Here is a 24,883-nt window from a genome sequence, read left to right on the forward strand (position 1 = left end):
GTGCAATGCTCTCCATCAGTCCCACAGATTCTGGAATGATTGATGTTTGCACATGCAAACTACTGTTCCATTAAGGCCGGGGTCACACTTGTGAGTAACTCGGGACCGGAGTGTGCGGCTGCATGTCTTTCTATGCAGCTGAACCGCCGGCGGCAGTGCCGGGTATTGAGGCAAGTTTCTCGCATTGCACTCACAAGTGTGACCCCCGATCATTCCTTTCCTGTCTTGGAAATAGCTGCTATAAGTTATTTATGAGAAACTCCTTCTATACTTTATAGTCATTAAATAATATTAACTCATGGACAGCTATTTCAAATAAAAAAAATAATGATCAAAAATCTTTTAGATTGTGAAGGTCCAAAAAAACAAAACAAAACGGAACAATGCATTGAATTCTGCGAGTGATTGCTTTTCTTTCCTCACATTCATTTCCACACCCCCACTGACGCCAGTGCAGCAAACAATTCCTCATGCTGGGTTTCACTGCTTTTATTATGGGATGGGCCAGGGTGATTTCCTGCTTTGTGTTACAGGTCTGACTTGCTCAAGTTTCACAGAGTTTTTTTTTTTTTTTTTTCCAAAGAGTGGATCACAGGTGTTATCACTGGCAGACAGATACATGACAGCCAGGCATGACCTATCGGGTGCACAGGGCGAGCTGGAAGAACATTGTGGAGGGGCAAGGCGATATGGACGATGACCAGATGGAAGTGGATGACCTGGAGTCTTTGGGGTAAAGTAAAACAACCCACTCAGTCACTAGAGTAAAGCGTTGGATGTATGTGTAGGATGTACGGTTGTGTACACACGACACACGTATGAGCAGACGCGTCTGTACCACGCTAGAGAATTACTACTTGATAGTGGATGTGGTCATTAAATACCCATTTTCACCCATGAATTTTTATTCTCACCAACCACTGATGAGGTAGTCCAGGTAATAAAACACAGTAGCTGTACAGGGCAGATATTATGCTGCTAGTTACTGTGTAAAGAAGCTATCCAGGAATATAAGAAATGTACCTCGACTTTACATTCTCCAACGCCCCTCTGTTGCTCTTGAGGTCTTTACCAATCTGATACAGGAAAGATGTATATCTTTGTACCGTGTTAGCCAGTAGATAGAAGAATATTCAGAATTGAGAGCCCTCAGTGGTTGATACCTTTTAATGGCTAACTGAAAAGATGGTAACACACTGCAAGCTTTCGAGACTACTCAAGTTGTGCATAAATATGTAATTCTTCAGATTTTGTAATAGTCAATGCCTGATGAAGAGACCTGAGTAGTCTGGAAAGCTTGCAATGTGTTACCATCTTTTCAGTTAGCCATTAAAAGGTATCAACTACTGAGGACTCTCAATTCTGAATATTCTTTTATCAATCTATTCTCTTTTGAAGGCCAGTGACAGAAAATCGTACAGGGTGTGTTGGTGATGATGTCCCTCTGAGTGCTGCCCATTGTAGTGACAGAGGCACTGATGAAATGTCCTCCCCCTGTCTCCAGTATTATTGGGAATCGGGGGAAATCTGTCCTTCGACATCTGGATGCTAGATAAGGACGGGGGAGCCTACATACCATGCTTATTATAGGACTAATTGCTGGTGGGTGATCAGCGCTATAGTTTCCTACATTTTACTATAGTTTAGGATTGTGCAATCCAAAGGTTAAGCAATATCAGTGCAAAAACGACATTATTCAATTGATATTAGTTGTAATTTTCGAAAGGCTTGTCTCATCAGCCATTTTACCTGAGCTTCTGGTTCACCTGTGATTCCTGAAAACTCGAGATAAGTGAATCGTTCATATTCCTTGGCTGCTAGACGGAAGCCCTGCCAGCATCCAGGACACCTTTTCTGATTTGTAGGCCTGATACAACGTTGTCATGTCATAAACTGCAGCAATGATGTCTCCCCTACAAATCGGAACATGAGCACGCTTCTCGATAGTGACGTTGTCGCTTTTCTGATGTGTGCGATTTTCAAATGTCTACTCTTTATGCAGTCTGTATAATCTGATGACGGTCTTGGTGACAGAAATGTCAAATATGTCTATAATACTGGATTGCAATCAAAATGATCTTCCTCATTGAACTGTGAAAGAGTGCTGTGGTATTTTCTGACTGGCAGGGAGGGGGCAGTTCACAGGGCTGCCATTTGGCGACCATGCAATAGTGACGTGGCCACTGAGCCAGTCCTGCAAATTGATGTTGTCATCTCTACTGAAGACTCCGCGTAAGACAATGGCTATATGTTTTTGGTTTCATTGCTTATGGTCACCGATTTCTCATTCAGATGCCTGTGTTGCATGTATACACGTTGTAGCAATTTTTTTTCCACGGGTACAACACATATCTATTATAATTTGTAGTGCTGTTGTTCGCCTGTCCACATTTTTCACAGACTGTGTGTCTGGGCAAGACTAATGCAGACATGTCGGTTTTTTTTTTTTTTTTTTTTTTCCAGTAGCATGGATGAAAAGGCCCAATACAAGCCTATGGGTCTGTGAAAATCCGTGTACCATCCATGTGTTGTGTTTCACATTGAAAAGTATGAGAGATTTGTAATTAATTTCTTTATCCATCCATGAAACACACTGATGGTAAAAATGGACACACTGATAGCATTTTTCACAAACGTGTTTAAACACTGATGTGTGAGTGAGGCCTAATTCTAGTTTCACACTAGCGTTCTTCAGAGCTGCGGACTACCTCCATGAAGCTCCACCCACTACTGCAACTCCTCCGGTCAGGTCTGCCTCGTCTGCATGCGGCCTGCGCACCTATCTTTAACATTAGGTACGCATGCCGTGCGGATGCGTCCACATGCGTCGTTTTGACGATGCGGCGACCTGCGCCAAATGCAACGTGTTGCAATTTGTTTTTGTCACCGCATCATCAAAACGATGCATCCGCATACATCCGCACAGCCTGCGTATCTAATGTTAAAGATGGGTACGCAGGCCGCATGCAGATGTAGGTAGAGCTGAACAAAGGAGGTGCTGCCGTGAGCGGAGCTTCATGGAAGAAGTCCGCAGCCCTGAGGAACGCTAGTGTGAAACTAGCCTTAGTCTGTACTGATAAGGTGGAATGTGGCTCCTGCCCATCCTGCAGCTTTAGGCCTCTTTCACACTTCAGTTTTTTGCATCAGTCAAAATCCGCCAAAAGGACGGATGGCTGGATCCGTTCTAGAACTGATGACAACGGATGCCACCCATCCGTTTTTTTTGACTGATCCGACAAATGAAGAATTTTAAAGGAATCGCAGCCTAGAAAAGGAGAGAGAGAGAGAGAGAGAGAGAGAGAGAGAGATTTTTTTTTATCCGGCACCCAGAAAGAATTTCTGGTTAAATGAGTGTCTGGAGGATCCACCAGAGAAAAAAACGTTGCAAGCTCCGTTTTCAAATCTTTGAGGACGGTGACGGACAGCAACTTTTGGCGGATCCTCAAAAAAAACGGATGCAACGGACGGCAATCCATCACAATCCGCCATTAATGAAAGTCAATGGGGAAAAAAACGGATCCTCAAAAGAAAATTGAGGATCCGTTTTTTTCAAAACCTGGCGGATTGTGATTGATTGCAAAAAACTGAAGTGTGAAAGAGGCCTAACACTAGGCAGTATCAAACTAACTCACTGAGCTAGAGACCTGAGATACAGCAGCTACCTCGCTCACTGTTATCAACATGGAAGAAAGCTTGGCCAAAGTAAACTAATGGACAAAATGTATAGCTTGCTAAGTAGGTCAAGAGGTTATCAGCTGTATCAGATTCCTGAGGCAAATCAGGCAGAAGGTCCCATATCCAAATGCCAAGTTCACATGTTCAGTATTTGGTGTGTTTTTTTTTTTTGTTTTTTTTAACCTCAATATTTGTAAGCCTTTAAAACCAGGAGTGGGTGAGAAATACAGAAGTATCAGTATGTCTTTGGAGTGTTTGAGGAAACCGGAGTACATGGAGGAAACCCACGGATCATGGGGAGAACATAGAGTCTCCTTGCAGATGTTGTCCTTGGTGGGATTTGATCCCAGGACTCCAGTGCTGCAAGCCAGCAGTGCTAACCACTGAGCCACCGTGCTGCCCTATTTTGCTTTAAATATGGTATAATCTTTAATGTTATGACTGCTGTGTATGAACTGCTAGGCTCGGACGAGTCTCGCTCATCAATACTTGGCACTGCCACTGGCACTCGGGAGCAGAGCGTGCTCCTGCAAAGAAATGCATGGAGCCACACGCTCCGCTCCTGAGTGCCGGTGGCAGTGCCGGGTATTGACGTGTGAGACTCGTCAGAGTTTCTCGCATGTGAGTATGAGCCCAAATACTGCGTCTCTTGACAGGAAAACGCAGCTGCAAAAACACGCCGTTTTCTGTGCTTTTTTTTCCTGCATTTTTTCCCTGCGTTTTTACCCTGCATTTTTGTTTGATTTGAGTGAAGTCGATGGTGAATAACCAGGGCAAAAACGCACAGAGAATTCACATTCTCCAGATTGTTTTCTGCACCAAATCTGCAAGTCAAAAATAAGCAACGTGTGCATGACTAGTCAGGTTTCTGATTCACTTTGTTGGCATCATGATTGCTTTAGATTTATCTAGAAAATCTGCAAGGAAAAAGCACAGCAAATCTGGAACATGTGCACATTTATTTCATACAGAGGTAGTTAGAATAGGTGAAAAATCAATTGTCGGCATCTGGAAAATCATTACAGAACCTAACAGGATATGAGACATGGTTTACATATAGTAAACCACTGCATATCCGTTATTTTTTTTTTTTTATATGTCCCTCACTAATAATGTTAGTGTGTGTAAAATTTTGGAACTGTAGGTGTTAAATTTAAAGGATTAATTCAAGGAAAAAACTGGCGTGGGCTCCCGCCCAATTTTCTCCACCAGAGAGGGCAAGCCAGTGACTGAGGGCAGATATTAATAGCCTAGAGAGGGACCATTGTTTTTGGGCCCCCTGGCTAAAAAAAATCTGCCCCAGCCACCCCAGAAAAGGCGCATCTGTAAGATGCGCCAATTCTGGCACTTACTCGCTCTCTTCCCATTGCCCTGTAGTGGGTGGCATATGGGGTAATAAGGGGTTAATGTCACCTTGCTATTGTAAGGTGACATTAAGTCTGGTTAATAATGGAGAGGTGTCAATAAGGGTATGTTTCCAAGTTCAGGATTGCACCAGGATTTGCTTAGGATTTGACCTGGATTTTACCGCATCTGATAGAAATGACCGGAGTGAGCCTCCTGACCCCTGGAGGAGGCGTGGGCGGAGGCCAGCATGCCGGGGGGGGTTGGAAGTTAGTGAGGAAAGGGGAAGGGTTAAAGGGGAGGGGGAGCTAGGGGGTATTTAAGACAGGGTCTGGGGGTGCCCGCCCTCTGTTCCTGTTTTTCCCAGCTCCAGAACAGTCCCACAACTTACCGGGATGTCTGGAGTGGATCAGGCCCTGGAGAGTCTGCGGGCGGCAGCGGCGGGGCAGCCTCCTGGCTGGCTGGAGGCGCAAGTGGCTGGTCTGCTTCAACGAGTGCCGGGGCAGGCCCAGGTGAGGGAACGGAGGTCCAGGCGGGCGCGGCCTCCAGAGCGGTTATCCCCCGACACCGCTCCCCGAGCCTCGCGTCGCCGTCGGAGCCCCTCCCGGGACCCTCCAGGCCGCGTGACGCTGCCTTCCCCATCCGGGGGTGCGCGGCCTGGGAGGAATCCTCACACGCGGCGAGGCCCTGCGGCGGCGTCGGGACCTTCGCCCCGGGGCAGGAAGGGGGCGGGGCCGGCACGCGCCCGACATCCGGCAGCACCAGGTTCTTCGGGGGGCCTCGGCGGTGGTGGACGTGCCGCGCGGCCTGCCTCAGCGAGCATTTCGGCCACCGGCAGAGTGGCGGCCTGCCAGGCGGCAAGGCCGGGTCACGTCGCGTCCCCCAGCGGTGGGGGGAACTGGTTGGAGCGGGGGGGCGCTGCTGCGGTGCCCCTGCAGCGGCGCTTGCTTCTGACCCCCCGATGATGTGCCACAGCCCTATGGCTGCAGCGGGACCGGAGTGCAGCCCGGCGGAGTCGGGACCAGCTGCCAGAAGATTGGAGTGGAGGACACTGTCGGGCTCCCAGTTGCCGTGGGGGCCCCCGAGCGACCAGGTGACTCGCGATGGCTTGGCTGAAATGACTCTCGTGGGGGGGGGCAGGAACCTTCATATGTGGGGGTGCCGCTGCCCAGTTCCGTCAGGGGGTTCAGGCCTCCCACCCCGGCTCAGGCTGCAGGGGTGTTCGGGCCGCAACAACGAGGCGGTGAGTTCGCCGCCGGGAGGCGCAAAGTCCACGAGGCGTCAGGGGATCCAGGATTTCCGTCTGGAGGGCACACAGCCCCCTTGCAGCCCGGTGAGTATGCGTCTATGTCCCCTGTTTTTCACCCGCTTTTGTCTTCGTCAGTGGTGGTAGGGGGCCCCCTAGCAGGGTCCAGCGGCGGTGGGGTTGAGGCTGGGTTGAGCAGTTCAGGGTCGGCCGGGGGAGTATGTGATATGTTGGCGGATGTGCGTAGCTTGCTTTTACGTTTGGAGCAGGGTTTTGTGGGGTCGTCACCGGTAGCAGCGTGGGTTGGGTCACAGGGTGGCGGGTTGGCGGGTCAGGGCGCGGCTGCGTCGGGCCCTTGTGTTGGCGAGCCGGTGTCAGTGTCGGTCCAAACCGACAGGGAAAAGGAGTGTCGTGTGCATCTGGATGATCGGGCGCATGGCGAGGTGTATGTGTGTTTCGAAGGTTCGTTAGGGGCCCATTTGAAAAAGGAGGTGAAAGAGTGGGTTTGGAAGGATGAATATGTGGAAATATTTTCGCTATTGCCTCTTGAGAAGTTTAATTTGGATAAAAGTAAGAAGGAGGATAGCAAAAAGGAAGAGGAAGAAAAGCGGAGGTGGCGCTTGATTCCTCAGACATTTGTAAATTGGCAGCAGGCTTTTGCCATTTTGGCCAGTGTTATTGGGGAACAGGCCCCTGACAATTGCTCCGCATTATTTTGTTATTTGGATGCTATTGGGGAGGCTTATAGAGTATATGGCGGTCAGGCGAGGGTGCGGTATGATGAGCAATTCCGTCAGAGGAAAGCTGTGCGTCCGGCTATCCGCTGGGACCAAAAAGATATTGGTTTGTGGATGCGTGTGATAGCGCAAAATAAGTCTGGGAGTTCCTTTCATGGGGGGGTTGGAAGCACCAGCCAGAATAGCGGCACTTCCGGCTGTACGAGTGGCGGGGGTCAAGGGCAGTCGGGAACGCACAAGGCGGGGGTGTGCTGGCAGTTTAATGACGGCCAGTGTAAGTTTGGGGCCAACTGTAAATTTAAACACCTCTGCTTAACCTGCAATGGTGCCTCACACGGGCATCAAAGTATTTCAAGAAAGGGAAGTCCAAATCGGGTGGGGGTAATTCACAGTGGGAGACTCCAGTGAATCTGGAAAGGATGGTCCCCTATCTAAATAGATACCCTGATAGGGTAAGAGCGGGGCTGTTGTATTCAGGTTTTAAGGAGGGTTTTCGCATTCCGTGTCCTCCGTTTGAAATCCCGTTTGTTTTAAAAAATTTGTTCTCTGCTTTTGGAGCATTCATCAGTTGTTTCGGAGAAGATCCGGAAAGAAGTTTCGTTGGGTCGCATGGCGGGCCCTTTCATGCCCCTCCGTTTCCGAATTGGTCGTCTCCCCATTGGGGGTGGTTCCGAAGAAGGAGCCAAATAAGTTTCGGCTTATTCAGCATTTGTCTTACCCACGTGGGAGGTCGGTTAACGACGGTATTGATCCGGAGATTTGTTCAGTGGTATACTCTTCATTTGACGAAGCGGCAAGTTGGGTCCGAAAATGTGGTCGCGGTGCCCTTATGGCTAAGACTGATGTTGAATCCGCTTTTCGTTTACTTCCGGTCCACCCAGAAAGCGTGAGGTTGTTGGGCTGTGTTTGGGAAGGCAGGTAATGGCTAATGTGGTTTGTAACGATGCTTTGATTTTGTTTACGAATGCGGCAGGTGGATTCGGTTTTGGTGCCTATTTTGGAGGGCAATGGTGCGCTGCTCAATGGCCCGCTGCTTGGGTTTCGGCGGGGTTGGTGCGTAACATCATGTTGTTGGAGATTTTTCCGAGTTTGGTGGCCGTACTTTTGTGGGGTCAGGATTTTCGGAATCGGCGCGTTCGTTTCAATTGCGACAACATGGGGGTTGTGAGCACGATTAATAGTCTTACTGCATCATCCCCTCCAGTGGTCAGAGTTTTGCAGAAGTTGGTGCTATCATGTTTGTCTTTGAATGCGCATGTGACGGCGACGCATGTGCCTGGAGTGAAGAACGAGATAGCTGACTCTTTCTCGCTTGCAGTGGGATCGTTTTCGTTCCTTGGCCCCGGAGGCAGAGTTCGAGGGTCTGATTTGTCCGGAGGAATTGTGGAGGGTGGCTTACGAGCCGCGGAGTCACTGATCGTATCGTCTTTGGCACCAAAAACCTGGGAGGCCTACCGGAATGTGTGGTGTATGTGGGAAGAAGTCCTTACGGCTGGCCCCACCAGTGGGGTCAGGCTTGAGCAAGAGGGTCTGTTGTTGTCATGGTTTGGGCAGGGCGCAAGCAAAGGTGACACGTTTGTTGGCTGGATTGTCTTTCGGTTGCGCGGGTACAGGGATTTGACGAAAACGTTTTTGGTTAGACAGGCGGTGAAAGGTTTTCACCGTTTCCAAGGGGGGGGTGATTTAAGGCGGCCCGTGTCGTTTAATATGCTTGAGCAATTGGGACTGGTTCTGGGATCGGTATGCGCAGATGGTTATGAGGTTGCGTTGTTTCGTCTGGCTTTTTCCTTTGCATTTTTTGGGGCACTGCGGATTGGGGAACTCGTGTCTCACAATAAAGAGTCTGTGGGTGGGTTGTTAGCCAGGGATGTGGCTTTGACTTCTCAGGGCGTCGAGTTTTGGCTACGTAGGTCAAAAACGGACCAGTCTGGAAAAGGCCGTTGGGTGTTGTGTCTGGTTCCGGAATGTGCCCGGTTCAGTGTTTGCGTAGATTTTGGGACTTTCGTCCCAGTCTGGCCGGATCTTTGTTGTGTCACGCAGACGGTGGAAGTCTGTCTCTGTATCAGTTTGGCGCAGTGTTTAAGAAGTCAATTCGGTGTTTGGGGTTGGATGATTCTAGGTTTGCCTCTCATTCTTTTTGGATTGGTGCGGCGACTGAGGCAGCTGAGTGTGGTTTGGGTCCATCTTTCATACAGCGCATCGGCGGGTGGAGGTCTAATCGTTATCGTAGTTATGTTCGACCTTCAGGTGTGCAGGAGGTGGGCCTGGTTGGTGGGGTTCATGGGGTTGATTAAATGTTACAAGGTTGGAGCGTTATCTTTTGCGATATGCTTTCTGTGAGTGTTATTTTGTGTTTTAGGTATGGAACCGCTGCTGGTCTGGATATTTGGTCACTCCTTTGTTTACTGGGGAGCGGTGAGAGCCGATGTCAGGAACGACGGCAGACAGTTGGGAATTTCCAGAACGGCGGCGGTGGTGCGGTGGATCGGTTTTAGGGGCCTGGTGTGGCGTCGGGTGTTGCTGGAAATTCATGAGTGTGTCCGGTTGGACCGGGCACCGGATGTTCTCGTTATTCATGCTGGGGGTGACGATCTGGCTGTTCGTCCCTTCCGGGAATTGATCAAGGACATTAAGCAAGATTGCTTGCGGTTGTGGGTAACATATCGTGAAATCACGATTGTGTGGTCGAAAATTGTGCCACGGAGGCGTTGGCGGGCCATGAGATCGTTGGAAAAGGTCAACCGGGTCAGGATCAAGGTCAACAGAGCGGTGTCCACTTTTATAGTTAAAAACGAGGGAGTTGCCGTGCGACACTTTGATTTGGAAAAGGGTGAGGACGATTATTGGTTGGCGGACGGGATTCACTTGAATGCAGTGGGTTCTGATATTTGGGCTCTCGCCCTTCAGGAGGGTATAGAGAAGGCTGTCGCTTGGCGGGTTGTGGGTGTCTCGGGTCATTGAGGCGTTCAAAGGCCCCTCGTTGTGGCGGTTTTGGGGGAGGGGGGAGTCCTTGAAGTCGGTGGAAATTGGTTTTGGAGACTCTGTGGGTAGGGTCTCCTTCGTTTAAAGGTATGCTGGTCGTGATCTGGTGAAAGGTGGATGGGGAGTTTTCCGTCGGAAGAGGGCGGATCTCCAAGGAGTTTGTGGACAACATCTATTGGTGTGCTGGTGCTCCCGAGCCTGTGGGGTAACGGCTGGGAGCAAATGGTCGGGGGTTGTTCACAATATTTTGACTATTTCACCATGATCTTGTGGCTTCAAGGACTTCTCCTTCCAGGGTTAAATTCATTGTACTCATGTTATTTATGATACAGTGTTTATTGTTTGTTTATTGTTATAATAAAAGGCTGCTGTGGCCATAAAATTCCAAAAAGTAATACCGGTGTCTGTGTATTAGTTGGCGCCGAGGTGGAGGTGGTCATTTTATGGTCACGGTGGGGTTTTTGGGGGGTAAGGCAAAATGCTTGTTACCCCTGTACGAGGTAAAGGCTTGACAATACCATCGTCATGTCTATGGGAAATTTACGGTACAGCGACGGAGCGTCGCCGCATCTTAAACAGACATGCTGCATTCTGAAAAGACACGCTGCATGTCCGTTTATGCAAGTCTGCTGCCTGCGTCTTTTAACGCATAGTGGAGACGGGATTCCATGAAATCCCCTCCACTATGCTGTAACATCTGGACACTGCGGGTTTGACGCTGCAGCTGTATGCAGCGTTTCCTGACCATGGAAACATACCTATCCATTATTAATCTACTAATCTGAAAGGGGTTAGAATAAGCAAGCACACATTAAGAAAAGACTTTTAATGAAATAAACACACATTTTTTTCCATTTTTATTACACTCCTAATCCAATCGAAGCCATCGTTCTCCTGTAAAAAAAAAAAAAAAAAAAAAAAAATCCAAAATAAAAAAGCAACAATATCCCATACCTGTCCGCTGTACAGTCAAGTCCCATGCTGCAATCCATCTAAAGTGGTTAAATTGTTTACAAGCGGGACCGGTGCTAATGCGACTGGCCCAGCTGTAAACCACAGAGGAATGAGCAGCTGACTGCGCAGCCTCCCCGCCTGACCGGAGGTGAACTGATTAGCGTGGGAAAGTTTCTGAACATTTTCCCACGCTGTTAGTTCAGCGCGGCTTAGGCAGGGAGTCTGCGCAGCCTCAGTGACTACCGCTGACATCACTGAGGCTGCGCAGACTCCCCGCCTGACCTGAGGTGAACTCACCAGCGTGGGAAAATATTCAGTGTGATTTTTACAGGCGAGAAAAGAAATGGATGATGGAAGCTGCCCCATAGGTTAACATTGGTCCGAGTGCTATGCGATTTTTTTTTTTTTTTTTTTTTTTTTTTTCCCCCCCCCCTCGCATAGCACTCATCCTATTTCTTTTTTTTTCATCAGCTTGGATCAGATTGCGATCAGATCGATAAAAAAAATAGCAGGATGCTGCGAGTGGGTGCGAATATTGGATCGAAATCGCCAATACAAGTCGATGTGTGTGTGAGAAGAAAAAAAAATCTCATAGCACTCGGACCATGCGTGCACTGTCCGATATTTTTTTTTTTTTTTGCTCCCTTCTCCTTGAAAATCCGACATTTGATCAGCCGCTTATAGTAAAATCACAGCGTGACAAATAGTTGAATAGATACAGTATATACATATAGAATAGATAGAAAGATGTCAGTGACATATACATGCATGTATTTAATCAATAATTACATTTCTGAAAAAATGACATGAGATCCTCTGAAATTGTAGTACCAGGAAAAGGGACATGGACCTTTCCAGACTATTAATATCAGCTCACAGCTGTATACTTAGTCTTTACTGGTTATTAAAATGGGGGAACCCTCAAAAAATGGTGGGGTCCCCCTATAATTAATAACCAGCAAAGGATAGGTAGATAGCTGCAGGCTGATATTACTAGGCTAGGAAGGGGCCATGGATATTGGCCCCCTCCCAGGCTAAAAACATCAGCTCTAAGCCACCCCTGAAAAGGCGCCTTAGACTCACTGTTCCCACCTGCCCTAGTGTGTGGGCAAGTGCGATAATAGTATTGGGGTTGATGTCGCCTTTGTATTGGCAGCTGACATCAAGCTCAAGAGATTGTAATGGAGAGGCATCTATAAGACTAAACTCATAGTCATATTGTAAATAAAAAAAACCCAGAATAAAGTCCTTTCATTAAAATAAAGTGACTGACACCTTTATTCTAAATAAAAAAAAATATAGACCATAATATATATACTCACCTTGACACCTAATCCTCCTATGCCCATGTCCCCTGTAAAAGAGTAAAAACATAAACAACCATATTCCTCACCTCTCCGACAACTTACCTGCTCATTCTTGCCTGGCACAGAGCGGTCACAGACACTGCTGCCAGGGATTCAGAATCCTCTGCTGACGACACATGTACAGAGCGGAGGCTTCTTTTACTATTCGCTCTGTAGACGGGAAGGGACTTGTGAGGTCATTCAGATTCACAACAGGATGCCTGATGCCTAACTGGAAGAGCCAGCTGTCAATTAGAATGACATCAGAAGTCCCAGCCCTTGGTGTCAGCAGAGGCAGCTGAATCACCGGCAGGAGAACTGTGACTGCTCTGTGCCGGGGACGAACAGCGCCATGCACAACAGGCAGGTAGGCCGCAATTAGCTGCCTAATAGTGCTTAGATGCATCTTTTGTTTTTTTGAAAAGCCCCAGAGATCCCCTTTAAGGCTGGAGTCACACTTAACGTATAAAAATACGGACTGCATTGTACGGTCATAAAGCGAAGAAATGTTCCCTGAACTGTGATCCGTATGTCATCCGTTGTCAAGGTGTGGCCGCGTATTTTGCGCATGTAAGCATCCGTATGTAATCCGCATGCCGAGATTTTCTCGCAGGCTTGCAAAATGGACATATAATGGAGCCCAATGGCAGGTTAAAACCCAAACGAAAGAATAGATATATACACATAGATTATATATTCTATTTACATTTCATAGAGTTCTACATAACAGAATAGCTGCTAAATCAACTGCCGGCTTCTGTAAAATCAATGCAAAACCCAACATGAAATGACGCATGGTTTACATTTCATTTCATGTATTTTTTTTTTTTACATGTCCCTGACTAATAATTAAATTGGGGTTCAAAATTTGGGACGTCTAGGTGTTAAATTAAGGAGTTAATTCGTTGTAAAAAAAAAAAAATGTGTGGGCTCCCGCAGAGGTAAAGCAGGTGAGTGAGGGTAGATTTTAATAGCCTTGAGAGGGACCATTGTTTTTGGCCCCCCCTGGCTACAAAAATCTGCTCCCAGACACCCCAGAAAAGGCGCATCTATAAGATGCGCCAATTCCGGCACTTATCCTCTCTATTCCCATTGCCCTGTAGCGGTGGCTAATGGGTTAATATTAATGGGTTAGTGTCACCTTGCTATTGGAAGGTGATATTAAGCCGATTAATAATGGAGAGGTGTCAATAAGACACTTATCCATTATGAACCCCAGACTATTAAACGGTTAAAAAACACACACCGACATTAATGAAAAATTATTTTAATGAAATAAAGACATCTAGTTTTTGACCATATTTATTCCTCTGCTAATCCAAAAATAAGTATAAAATATATGTATTCTATGTGTCTATATCTATTCTTTCGTTTTGTTATTAAACATGTCAGTGTGATTTTACTGTATTGCAAAATGAATTGCCGGCTTTTGGTAAAGGACACCGGGTGCGTATTTCTCGCAAGTCAAACGTCTGGTCCATGTGTAATCCGTTTTTATTTGCGCCCCCATAGACTTGCATTGGCGTATTTGGGCCGGAATACGCTGACGATCGCAGCATGCTGCGATTGTCTCGGCCCGTGAAATACGGCCGAGAAATATACGGCTGTTGGGAACTGCCCCATAGAGAATCATTGGTCCGTATTTAGTGCGATGTTTTTACACCTCTCACTCGTCTGTATTTCTCTCTAGCGGCCTAAAGCGGGAGTCACACATAGCAATCTCGCTAGCGAGATCGCTGCTGAGTCACAACTTTTGTGACACAACAGCGATCTCACCAGCGAGATCGCTGTGTGTGACAGCGAGCGGCCCCCCTGCCGGGTATCGCTGATCGCTGCAAGCAACCTCTGGACATATTTTTAGTCGCTGGTCTCCCGCTGGCCAGCACGCATCGCTGCGTGTGACAGGCGGGAGACCAGCGATCAGCTGTAAAAAAAAAAAAATAAAAAAAAATAATTGTTGTTCTCACTTCCGACGTCCCGCGCAGCCATCCCGCCTCTCTCCACGCTCCCGGTCCCAGTGATCCTTTGCACGAATGACCGCGAGACGTCGCACTGCTGCGATACCGTGACATTCTTGCGGTCATTCTCGCAAAGGAGCGTGGAGAGAGGCAGGATGGCTGCGCGGGATGTCGGAAGGTGAGAATAACTATATTTTTTATTTTAATTCTATTTTTTTTACAGGGATATGGCATCAGTGCTATCGAACACAGCGATGCCGGGTGCTCGGCATCGCTGTGCTGATCGCTGGTGAAGCTGTCTGTTTGACAGCTCAATCTCAAATGTAATACTATAAGGGTTCTCAAGTAAACTCATATATATATCCCCTAAAATGATACTTTATTGTTTAAAAACCACGACTGTGGTATACACCAGAAAAAAACGTGACAAAAGATGAGAAAAAAGTAAAAAGAAAAAGCGTTCAAGCAAAGCCCATACTAAGGTGACACCTTGGAATCCCTCGTCCGTAACTGAGCTGTATCCTGCCTGGCCGCGGAGGTTGGCACCCTAGGGGGGAACGTTGTGGCGCCCCCGCTCAACGATGGCTGTCCCTAGGGGCCCTGATAAACCCTACAGCCACTAGTGGTCCCATCAGGGCCCCTAGGGACAGCCATCGTTGAGCGGGGGCGCCACAACGTTCCCCCCCTAGGGTGCCAACCTCCGCGGCCAGGCAGGATACAGCTCAGTTACGGACGAGGGATTCCAAGGTGTCACCTTAGTATGGGCTTTGCTTGAACGCTTTTTCTTTTTACTTTTTTCCCATCTTTTGTCACGTTTTTTTCTGGTGTATACCACAGTCGTGGTTTTTAAACAACAAAGTATCATTTTAGGGGATACATATATGAGTTTACTGTTTGACAGCTCACCAGCGATCACATAGCGACTTACCAGCGATCCTGACACGTTGATATCGTTGTCGGGATTGCTGGTAAGTCGCTATGTGTGGACTACAGCTTAAGGCTAATGCCTAAGATGTGGGGAACAACCACCAACGCACAAACACAAACAATAGACTGACAAATATGAAGAAACAAAATAAGTCTTACCACTGGCATTTGTGGAATGGTCAAGAGGTTTAATGTTCTACATAGGTATTGTTTTATCAACCACAGTGATAATGAGAAAGATGACTTTGTATAGTACGTGGCCATTAACCCTTAACTCCTCCTTCTGTACTCCCCTCTTATCTCCTCTTCCCACAATCGCATACAAGACTTCTCCGGCGCATCCCCCCTACTCTGGAACTCTCTACTACAACATATCAGACTCTCGCCTTTCATGGAAACCTTCAAAAAGAACTTGAAGACCTACCTCTTCCGACAAGCCTGTAGAAACCACCGATCCACCAAACCGCTGCACGACCAGCTCTACCCTCACCTACTGTATTCTCACCCATCCCTTGTAGATTGTGAGCCCTCGCTGGCAGGGTCCTCTCTCATCCTGTACCAGTCGTGACTTGTATTGTTTAAGATTACTGTACTTGTATGTATTATGTATACCCCTCCTCACATGTAAAGTGCCATGGAATAAATGGCGCTATAATAACATCTGGATGACTGCATTTTTTTTTTCTTTCGTTTTGTTCCTCGTCTTTTTCAAAAGGCAAAAAACTTTTTTTCTCAACAAAGCCATATGAGGACTTTTTTTGCGTTATGAGTTGAAGTTTTGAATGGTCTCATTCACTTAATTATACAATGTCCTGAAAAATGGTAAAAAAAAACAAAACAAGTTGGATGCAATGGTGAAAAAGAAAAAAATGCAATTCTGACTATTGTTGGGGTTTAGTTTTTACAGCGTTCATTGTGTGTTGCAAAATGACCTATGACCTGCTAATATGACTCTTTAGGTCAGTATGACTATAGCAAAGGCAAACTTATATAACTTTATTTTATGGGTTAACCCCTTCACTGCTGGAGCTTTTTTCAGTTTTTCGTTTTTCGCTCCTCTTCTTTCGAGAGCCATTACTTTTTTTTATTTTTCTGTCTATGTGGCCATATGAGGGCTTATTTTTTGCGGGACGAGTTGTACTTTTAAATGACACCATTGGTTTTACTATGTCGTGTACTCGAAAATGGGAAAACATAATTCTGGCGTTTTGAATTTTTTTCTCGCTACGCCGTTTAGTGATCGGGTTAATGCTTTTTTTTATTGATCGGGCGATTCTGAGCCCTGCGATACCTAATGTGTATGTGGGATTTTTTTTTATACTGTTTTATTTTGATTGGGGTGAAAGGGGGGTGATTTGAACTTTTAGGTTTTTTTTTTTAATTTTTAAACTTTGTTTTTTTTTTTTAACTTTTGGCATGCGTCAATATCCTCCATAGGAGGCTAGAAGCATCCGCAACCCGATCGGCTCTGCTACATATGGGCGATGAGCAGATTGCCCATATGTAGCAAATTTACTCCTGTGCTTTCATCGCCGACCACCGGGTGGCGCTGAAAGCCATATACCTGGAACAACCAAGACCTCTGGTTGTCCAGGCAACATGACGCCGACCCCCGATCACATGACAGGGGTCGGCGACGAGGTTATTTCCGGTCCGGCGGGTGGAAGTGCTATTTAAATGCCCGCTGTCAGCTTTGACAGCGGGATTTAACCAGTTAATAGGTACGGGCAGACGGCGATTCCGCTCGCGCTTATTGCGGGCACATGTCAGCTATTCATAACAGCTGACATGTTGCGGCTTTGAGGTGGGCTCACCGCCGGAGCCCACCTCAAAGCGGGGGACCTTACCGATGACGTACTATTACTTCATCGGTAAGGAAGGGGTTAAAAAACTCTGAACTTCATTAAAAAAAAAATATATATATATCTATATATATATATATCTATATATATATATCTCACATAAATTATAAATAGGGTGCAAAAGTCTCCTAGGTATGTTCCAATCCAAGCAAATCCACAATAAGGCTATGTGCACAGGTATGCAGAAAAAAGCGCGTTTTTAATGCGTTTTCCGCACGTTTCCAGACCCATAGAAAATAGCTAGAAACGCGGAATTTCCCACGAAATTAAGGAGATGTTGCGTTTTTTACCGCGAAGCGGTTTTTTCGCCGTAAAAAAAACCCACATCAATATGCACAAAAAGTGCAAAATGCATAGAAATGAATGGGAGGCTCATTTTAAGCATTTTTTGAGCGGATTTTTTTGGCAAATCCGTGAAAAAAACGCTACGTGTGAACACAGCCTCATAGATGGAAGCAGCACACCATAGTAGAATCAATCCATGTGCAGTTTAATTGCCCATCTGGTGACGTTTCGGTCCCAAAATAAAGTGTGGACCTTTTTCAAGCCTATATAATATGTTTTTTGTCTTAAAGACCCATGATCAGTGTTGGACTGAGTTGGCAAAGGCACACCAGTAACATTATTATAACATTAATTGGTGGGGTGCACTGTTCAGCTACATGCAAAAATAACCTGACCCTAGTACACAAATGTACTTTTGCTTCTATGTAATATTAACTTGGCTAGCTTGTTTATACCTTTCTCTGTAAATTATGTATCAAGTGTAATAGCACTACTCGTTAGCACTCCTTCATAGAGACCTACCGGAGGATTCTCTTGTTCTCCTATGGGCCAGTCCAAGCCTGCCCATAACCTTTTGAATTTTTTTCAGGAATGGAGCTGTATGAGAGCATAATACCATTTTTTTACTTTTTGCTGCATTTTTTTTAGTGAGGCATGACAACAAAAAACAGCAACTTTTTAGTATACAGGTTAATTTTATATTTTTATAGATTTTTATGGATGTGGAAATAAATTAAAAAAAAAATATTTAAACTTGGAAAGTACATTCACATTTCTATTAATATTTTCCAAAACTTCTTATTTTTTTATGATTTTTTTTTAGGGTATTTGGTTGCTTGTTCTGTACATTGCAATACAACATTATTGCAACATGTGTTGTAAATGATGAACTTCACAGGTGAATCAAGAGGGCAACAAGCAGAACCCAGCTTGCATCACAACCCACTGTCGCCCTGCTTGCAAGAGGCCAATGGGAGCCTGCGATTGATCCATTTACGGTATACGTCACTGCCATTGATTTATGATTAAAAAGCAAAGATAACAATAGGAACAGATAAATAAACAGCAACAAGCAAATTTTTCAGCAACTGCAATTTTTTTTCATCTCGTGATTTTTTTTTTTTTTTTTTTTTTTTATTAAAGAAAATCCTTTTTAGTGATTTGGCAATTTTTCACACTGGCCACTTGGCCTTTTTTTAGACTAGACTCTAGATTCTTAATATTTCAGGAGTAGATTACAGGAGTTTTCTTACCAGAGGCAGGATTACATTGAAGAATAACACCTCTATATACACAGTTGATACACCGTATCCACCAATCACAATATATCACATCTGATCCTGCTCACCCTTCCTTCCCAATGACCTTTGCTAAAGGGCCTGTCACACTAAGAGATATCGCTAGCAATATCGCTATAACTTGTGACATTATAGCGATATTGCTAGCGACATCGCTGTGTGTGTGATATTTACCTATGACCCGCTCCCCCGCTGGTTATTGCTGATCCCGCAAGAACAGACTGGACCGTTTCTCGTCGTCAGCTTCCTGCGGCGTTTCCTGTGGAGAGACGAGCGACGCGCGTGGAGCCGGGCGGGAGGACGCAGGATCGCCTAGTGTGACAGGTAAGTAGCGATCCCCGTTCCCAGCAATGTCGCTGGTGAGATCTGCCTGTGTGGCAGCTCACTAGCGACCACTTAGCGATGCACCAGCGATCCTGACCGCGTCATATCGCTGGTCGGGATCGCTGGTACATCGCTAAGTGTGACAGTACCTTAAGGCTCATTAGATGCTTCAACATAAAAGATAAGGTACCGTATATACTTGAGTATAAGCCGACCCGAGTATAAGCCGACCCCCCCTAATTTTGCCACAAAAAACTGGGAAAACTTATTGACTCGTGTATAAGCCGAGGGTGCACAGTGAGTGGCCTCAGTTATCTGCACAGTATGTGGCCCCAGTTATGATGCACAGTGAGTGGCCCCTGTTATCTGCACAGTATGTGGCCCCTGTTATGATGCACAGTGAGTGGCCCCAGTTATCTGCACAGTATGTGGCCCCAGATAATGCTGCGCAGTGAGTGGCCCCAGATAATGCTGCGCAGTGAGTGGCCCCAGATAATGCTGCGCAGTGAGTGGCCCCAGATAATGCTGCGCAGTGAGTGGCCCCAGATAATGCTGCGCAGTGAGTGGCCCCAGATAATGCTGCGCAGTGAGTGGCCCCAGATAATGCTGCGCAGTGAGTGGCCCCAGATAATGCTGCGCAGTGAGTGGCCCCAGATAATGCTGCGCAGTGAGTGGCCCCAGATAATGCTGCGCAGTGAGTGGCCCCAGATAATGCTGCGCAGTGAGTGGCCCCAGATAATGCTGCGCAGTGAGTGGCCCCAGATAATGCTGCGCAGTGAGTGGCCTGTTGTGAGTTCATTTTCCCCTTCACTACTGAGGCCCGAGGAACTCCCTCTTCTGGTGAAGAAAGGTAGTGAGCCTGATTGTCAAACACCTGGGGCTGATGATGATGACTGGCTGAGTGGAGTTAATGACTGGATATAAGGCTGCCGACGCCCTTCTGGCCTGCGGGTGATTTCTCTGTGGACTTCTAGGAAACCAGTCTGATTCCTGCTCATCTAAAGCTAAGATTTCTGCTTTGCCTTTTTGCATTAGTGTTTTGTTTTCCTTGCTTTTCTGGATTCTGCCATTCCCTGCTGGGGTTAGCTGAATCTCCTTTTGCCTGTTGCTCTGTCTTCAGAATATTCCTGAGTACTGACATAGCTTTTTTGAAGCCTAGCGTCTTCAGGGCCTTTTTTACTGTCAGTTTCTTGGCTCTTATTTTCATAGGGTTTTTCACGGATTGCAGACAGCAGCCTTCCTGTCCTTTCCTATCTAAGCTAGCGTGGGCCCCATCTTTGCTCAGTCTATCTTTCTGTCTGTGTTTTGTTCTTTCTTCTTGCTTCACCGTCATTATATGTGGGGGGCTGCCTTTTACTTTGGGGTCTGCTCTGGGGCAGTTTAGATTTCCCTTTCTGTCTTTAGGCTATGTAGTCCTCCGGCTGTGATCGAGGGGCCTAGGGCATCGTAGGAGCCCCCCACGGCTACTGCTAGTTGTGTTGATAGGTTCAGGGGTCTGCAATCTGATAGCTGCCAACTTCTCTGGTTTTCTGGACTTAGCTAGCATTACTATTTTTGCCTCCTACGGTGACTCAATCATAACAGTGGCCCCTGTTATGCTGCACAGTGAGTGGCCCCTGTTATGCTGCTGCTTCCCCTGACTCCCTTACAAGAAAAAAACAAAAAAACTGCATACTCACCTCAGTCGCTGCCCCCTGCTCATCAGCGTTGCGCTCTGCAGTGACTGTGCAGGCAGAGCGCGATAGCGCTCTCTGTCCTGAATGTCACTGCAGAGGACGCAAGACAGCAGAGCGCAGGGACAGGTGAATATGCCTCCCAACCCCCCGTTCATACTCACCGGGTCCTGGCGCTTGTCTCTGCAGCTCCCCTGCTTGTTGTTCCATGTTGTCGGCGCTGCTCTCTTCCTGGTTCAGCGGTCACGTGGTACCCGCTCATTAAATATGCGCATATTTAATGAGCGGGTGCCATTTGACAGCTGAAGCAGGAAGAGAGCAGCGCCGACAAACATGGAACAAGCAGGGGAGCTGCAGAGAAGGGTGAGTATGATCTGACACCCCCGCTCCCCCTTCCCCGGCCGACCCCCGGTATATGACTCGTGTATAAGCCGAGAGGGAGACTTTCAGCCCCAAAAAATGGGCTGAAAATCTCGGCTTATACACGAGTATATACGGTAATCGTCTGACCATTGTGGCTATGTACATGTATTGTTTCCTGAAAACAGCTACAATGTTATAAAAAAAAAAAAAAGTGTAATTGGGTGAGATTGCGATTTATAAAAGAGTGAAAAAAATATTGCCAACTCTTGAAAAAATACATTTAAAGAAGTCCTCCCATGATCTCCCATATCAAATTCCAATATCTCTCCATCACCCACAAGCATTACTCCAACATTTTTTTTTTTTTTTTTTTTTTTCATTTTACTACCGGTGTGATACCACTAATTTAAGTTTCTTGTCCCTAATATTATACTTTCTAGCTGCTGTTTTCATCTTTTCACGGTGCCACTTCAGTCTGTCTCCAGCAGTTTGTGACCCGCTGGATTGCTCCAGTGCTTTCTTGGCGATCGGGAAGTCATAACACAATGTAAGTCTATGAGGGCCAGAAGGAGGCTCTTGTAGACTTATACTGAGAGCTTGTGACCGTTGCCTCTGAATTCCCGTCAGTCAGAAGTAACGCTCACAAGATGGCAGTGTGTGATTGGAGCGACGCTGGGTAAAACTGAAGACTGCAGTTGGCGAATATTTTACCAAAATTTGTCAGGTGAATTGCGACACTCCCTTGTAGACATTTCAATCACATTGTTAGAAACAGAAGTTAAATCCATCATGGCCACTAAATACTGAAAGGAATCATGGTAAGCACAACACCACTCTCATGAGCTTGATCTAAAAGAAAATCTGCCTTTGCTCCCCACAACAACCTATCACAGTGCAGCTTTCAGTTTTTATACTGCTGAGGTAAAATGAAAGCTGTGCTCTCATTAGTTGCTATAAACTCTACCACACAGTTATGAACTGTGACTAACAAAAATCTCTTTATTTCCCATAACATCCAATCACAGAGCTGCTTTTGTTTGTTATACTGCTGAGGTAAAATGAAAGCTATGCAATGATTGGATCCTATGGACACAACCATACTCTTTGGAAGCTAGATTAAGAAAATCTTATCTGTACACAGCAGCCAAAAGGCAGCATAGCGTCCATTAACTTCTAACAAAGCCTGCCGCCACGCTGCTGGCACTATTTTGCTAGATGTCCAAATAATGAAAATTAAAAAGGACTGAAGTCTCTTGTGGAAAGAAGGATGAGTGCTGACTTTCTTTTCATATTCATTTATAGGGATATGAAAATGTTTGGCCACAGGTAGATCTATTCTTTATTCTTTTATTGTGTGGCGATGAGAATCATCCTTGCTTGAAGTTTTTGCCTTGTCTCCCCCACATACAGACCCCCCCCCCAGTTGGACCTTAGGTACAAATAATTAAGGGGGACCTGTCGGCAGGATTGTGCACTGTAACCTACAGACAGCGTCAGGTTGGCGCCATTATACTGATTACAATGATACCTTAGTTGAAGAAATCCATCTTATGGTTGTTCTTTAATCTTTATTTTCAGTTTTGTGTTAATGAGATTCTCGTGCCCTAAGGCGGAGTCGGTGTATGTGGTGCTCTGATTAGATATTCATAATGCAGACTGCTGACAGGTCACTGATCCCTCACTGACCTGCCCCCTAGGTTGCATAATGAATACCTAAAATACTGAAAAAAGAGGCAAAAAACGCTTCTGCAGGCAGGTGCCAGCACCTGCTCTGCAGCAAAATCGCATGTTTTATGTGCCAATAATACTTTTTATTCAAGTTATTCAGCTAGAGGAAAGAAAAAAAAAAAACCCTCAATTTGAAAATGGTGCCCGCCGCGCCTGTGCAGTAGCTGCTATCGGTGTCTAGCTGTGATCCGATCAAATGCGCAGTAGCAGCTTCAGCAGCACCATCTTACTGGAGAAGAAAAAAATTTCCTCCTCCAAGATGGTGCTTCTGCGCATGTGCAGTGTCCTGCAAAGTGGCCATTTCTATGAGATACCGGATATATAGTGTGTTCACATAAAAATTTATATGAAGACTGTGCATTTCAAATACATTGTGAGACCTGCTGCAATGCGGCACCAAAAAGGGTTAATCTTCCCCCTCCCAGGCTTGATCAGGTGATCCAGCTCTGTGTGTTAATATGCAGAAGGTTCTGGAAAAATGCCTCAGGGCAGTCAGCCATTAACTGCAGCTCTAGTCACATAGAAGGGGAGGAGCCAAGTCCTGGGGGATAGTTTTTATAATTGGAAATGGCAGTTGGTGGTCGGAAATCCTAAGAAAAGGAAGCCATATTTTAGGTGAAGGATTTACCTACTTTCTCCCTGCCGGCTTTACTTAAAAAGGGGACTGGCACAAAAAGGGGAATTAATGAGAGAGACTACTATTGCACCTCTAGGAAGAAGAATTACCTCAGGGCAGAAACAGGGCACAGTGCTGAAGAAGAGATATTCAGACTTAAACCAGAGGTTATTAAGATCTGCCTGTCTGCGGATACACAGCAATCATCAACCATGTTGTGTAATCCTGTACCTCAGTTTACTGCTGCTTGTAAACATTAATTTGCCCTATTACCTTCAGTAAAAAGACTTCTGTTTCAAATTCTTACGGCTGCTTCATGACTGGGGCTCAAATGCACCAACTACTGCCACCATCATCATTTTATGCCTAGAGGCAGTTACTGTGTATACATTGTATTGTGGAGTTTCCTGTGTGCATGTAATCTGAGAAGGAAAGACTGAAATCCTGACAGAAAGCTTGGCCACCGTAAGATGCATCATACCCTGTAAAGAGTACAACCCTCATTCATACACCACATGAGAACACCACATATGCACCAGTGGTGCCATCTTACTGGAGAAGAAAAAAAAACCTCCTCCAAGATGGCGCCACCAGTGCATGCGCAGTAGCAGCTCTCGGCTGTGGATGCGCTGGCGGCACCATCTTCGAGGAGGTTTTGTTTTTTTTTCTTCTCCAGTAAGATGGCACCGCAGTAGCACCTCTCGGAGATAGCGAGAGCTGCTACTGTGTAGGCACATGCAATGCCATCTTGGAGGAAGAATTTTTTTTTTTCTTCATTAACATGGTGCTGCCGAAGCTGCTACTGCGCATGCGATCGGATCACAGCTAGACACCGATGGCAGCTACTGCACAGGTGCAGGAATAAGTTCAGTAAAATATATTATTGGTACATAAAACATGTGATTTTGCCGCAGAGCAAGTGCCACAGCACTTGCCTGCAGAAGTTTTTTTAAAAACATATTTTTTTTTTACATATGTACAGACTTATTCATTACACAAACTAGGGGCCAGGTCACTGAGGGAGCAGTGACCTGTCAGCAATCTGCATTATGAATATCTAATCAAAGCAGCATATAAACCAACCCCGCCTTAGGGCATGCGAATTTCATTAACAGAAAACTGAAAATAAAGATTAAAGAACAAGCAGAAGATGGATGTCATCAGCCAAGGTATCATTGCAATCAGTTTGCACCGACCTGACACTTTGTGTAGGCTACTGTGCACAATCCTGCTGACAGGTTCCCTTTAAGTACACCACATTAGATGTAATACAGCTGAAAGTACCTGGGATCTTGTAGTCCTGATGTGAATTGAGGATCATTATCTTGTCCATGGTCATTATAAATGGACAGGTTTTACATTTTTCCTGGTTCCAAGGAAAGGTTCCTGCAGCTGTTGGAGAGGACAGGGAGCTTCTGACAATGATGCTTCTTAGATTTAGGAGCTGCCTAAAACACAAGTGGGGGGGTCTGGAAATATGATTTGTAATCTGGCATGGTTTGGATTGTAGGTGACTGCTAGAGGCACCAGGTTGCTTTCTCCTTTAGGAGTTGCACAAATCTCTC

The 24,883-nt window shown here is 46.1% G+C and overlaps 1 protein-coding gene across 2 annotated transcripts in view; it reads left to right on the forward strand.

Moving 5' to 3' along the window:
- The window catches only part of DAPP1 (dual adaptor of phosphotyrosine and 3-phosphoinositides 1), a 169,274-nt gene that overhangs the window by 33,234 nt on the left and 111,157 nt on the right, over window positions 1–24,883 (forward strand). Inside the window, exons 1-2 of one of the 2 annotated variants that reach the window (XM_073589681.1) lie at window positions 17–170; window positions 584–733. In XM_073589681.1, the coding sequence (XP_073445782.1) occupies window positions 633–733 (101 nt within the window). In that variant the 5' untranslated portion in view covers window positions 17–170; window positions 584–632. Of the gene's footprint in view, window positions 1–16; window positions 171–583; window positions 734–24,883 lie in introns of those variants that run through there. The other variant, XM_073589688.1, reaches the window with a different exon arrangement.

This window comes from Dendrobates tinctorius, unplaced genomic scaffold (genome assembly GCF_039654945.1).
Source record: "Dendrobates tinctorius isolate UK_male_01 unplaced genomic scaffold, ASM3965494v1 ptg000011l, whole genome shotgun sequence".
Taxonomy (NCBI): domain Eukaryota; kingdom Metazoa; phylum Chordata; class Amphibia; order Anura; family Dendrobatidae; genus Dendrobates; species Dendrobates tinctorius.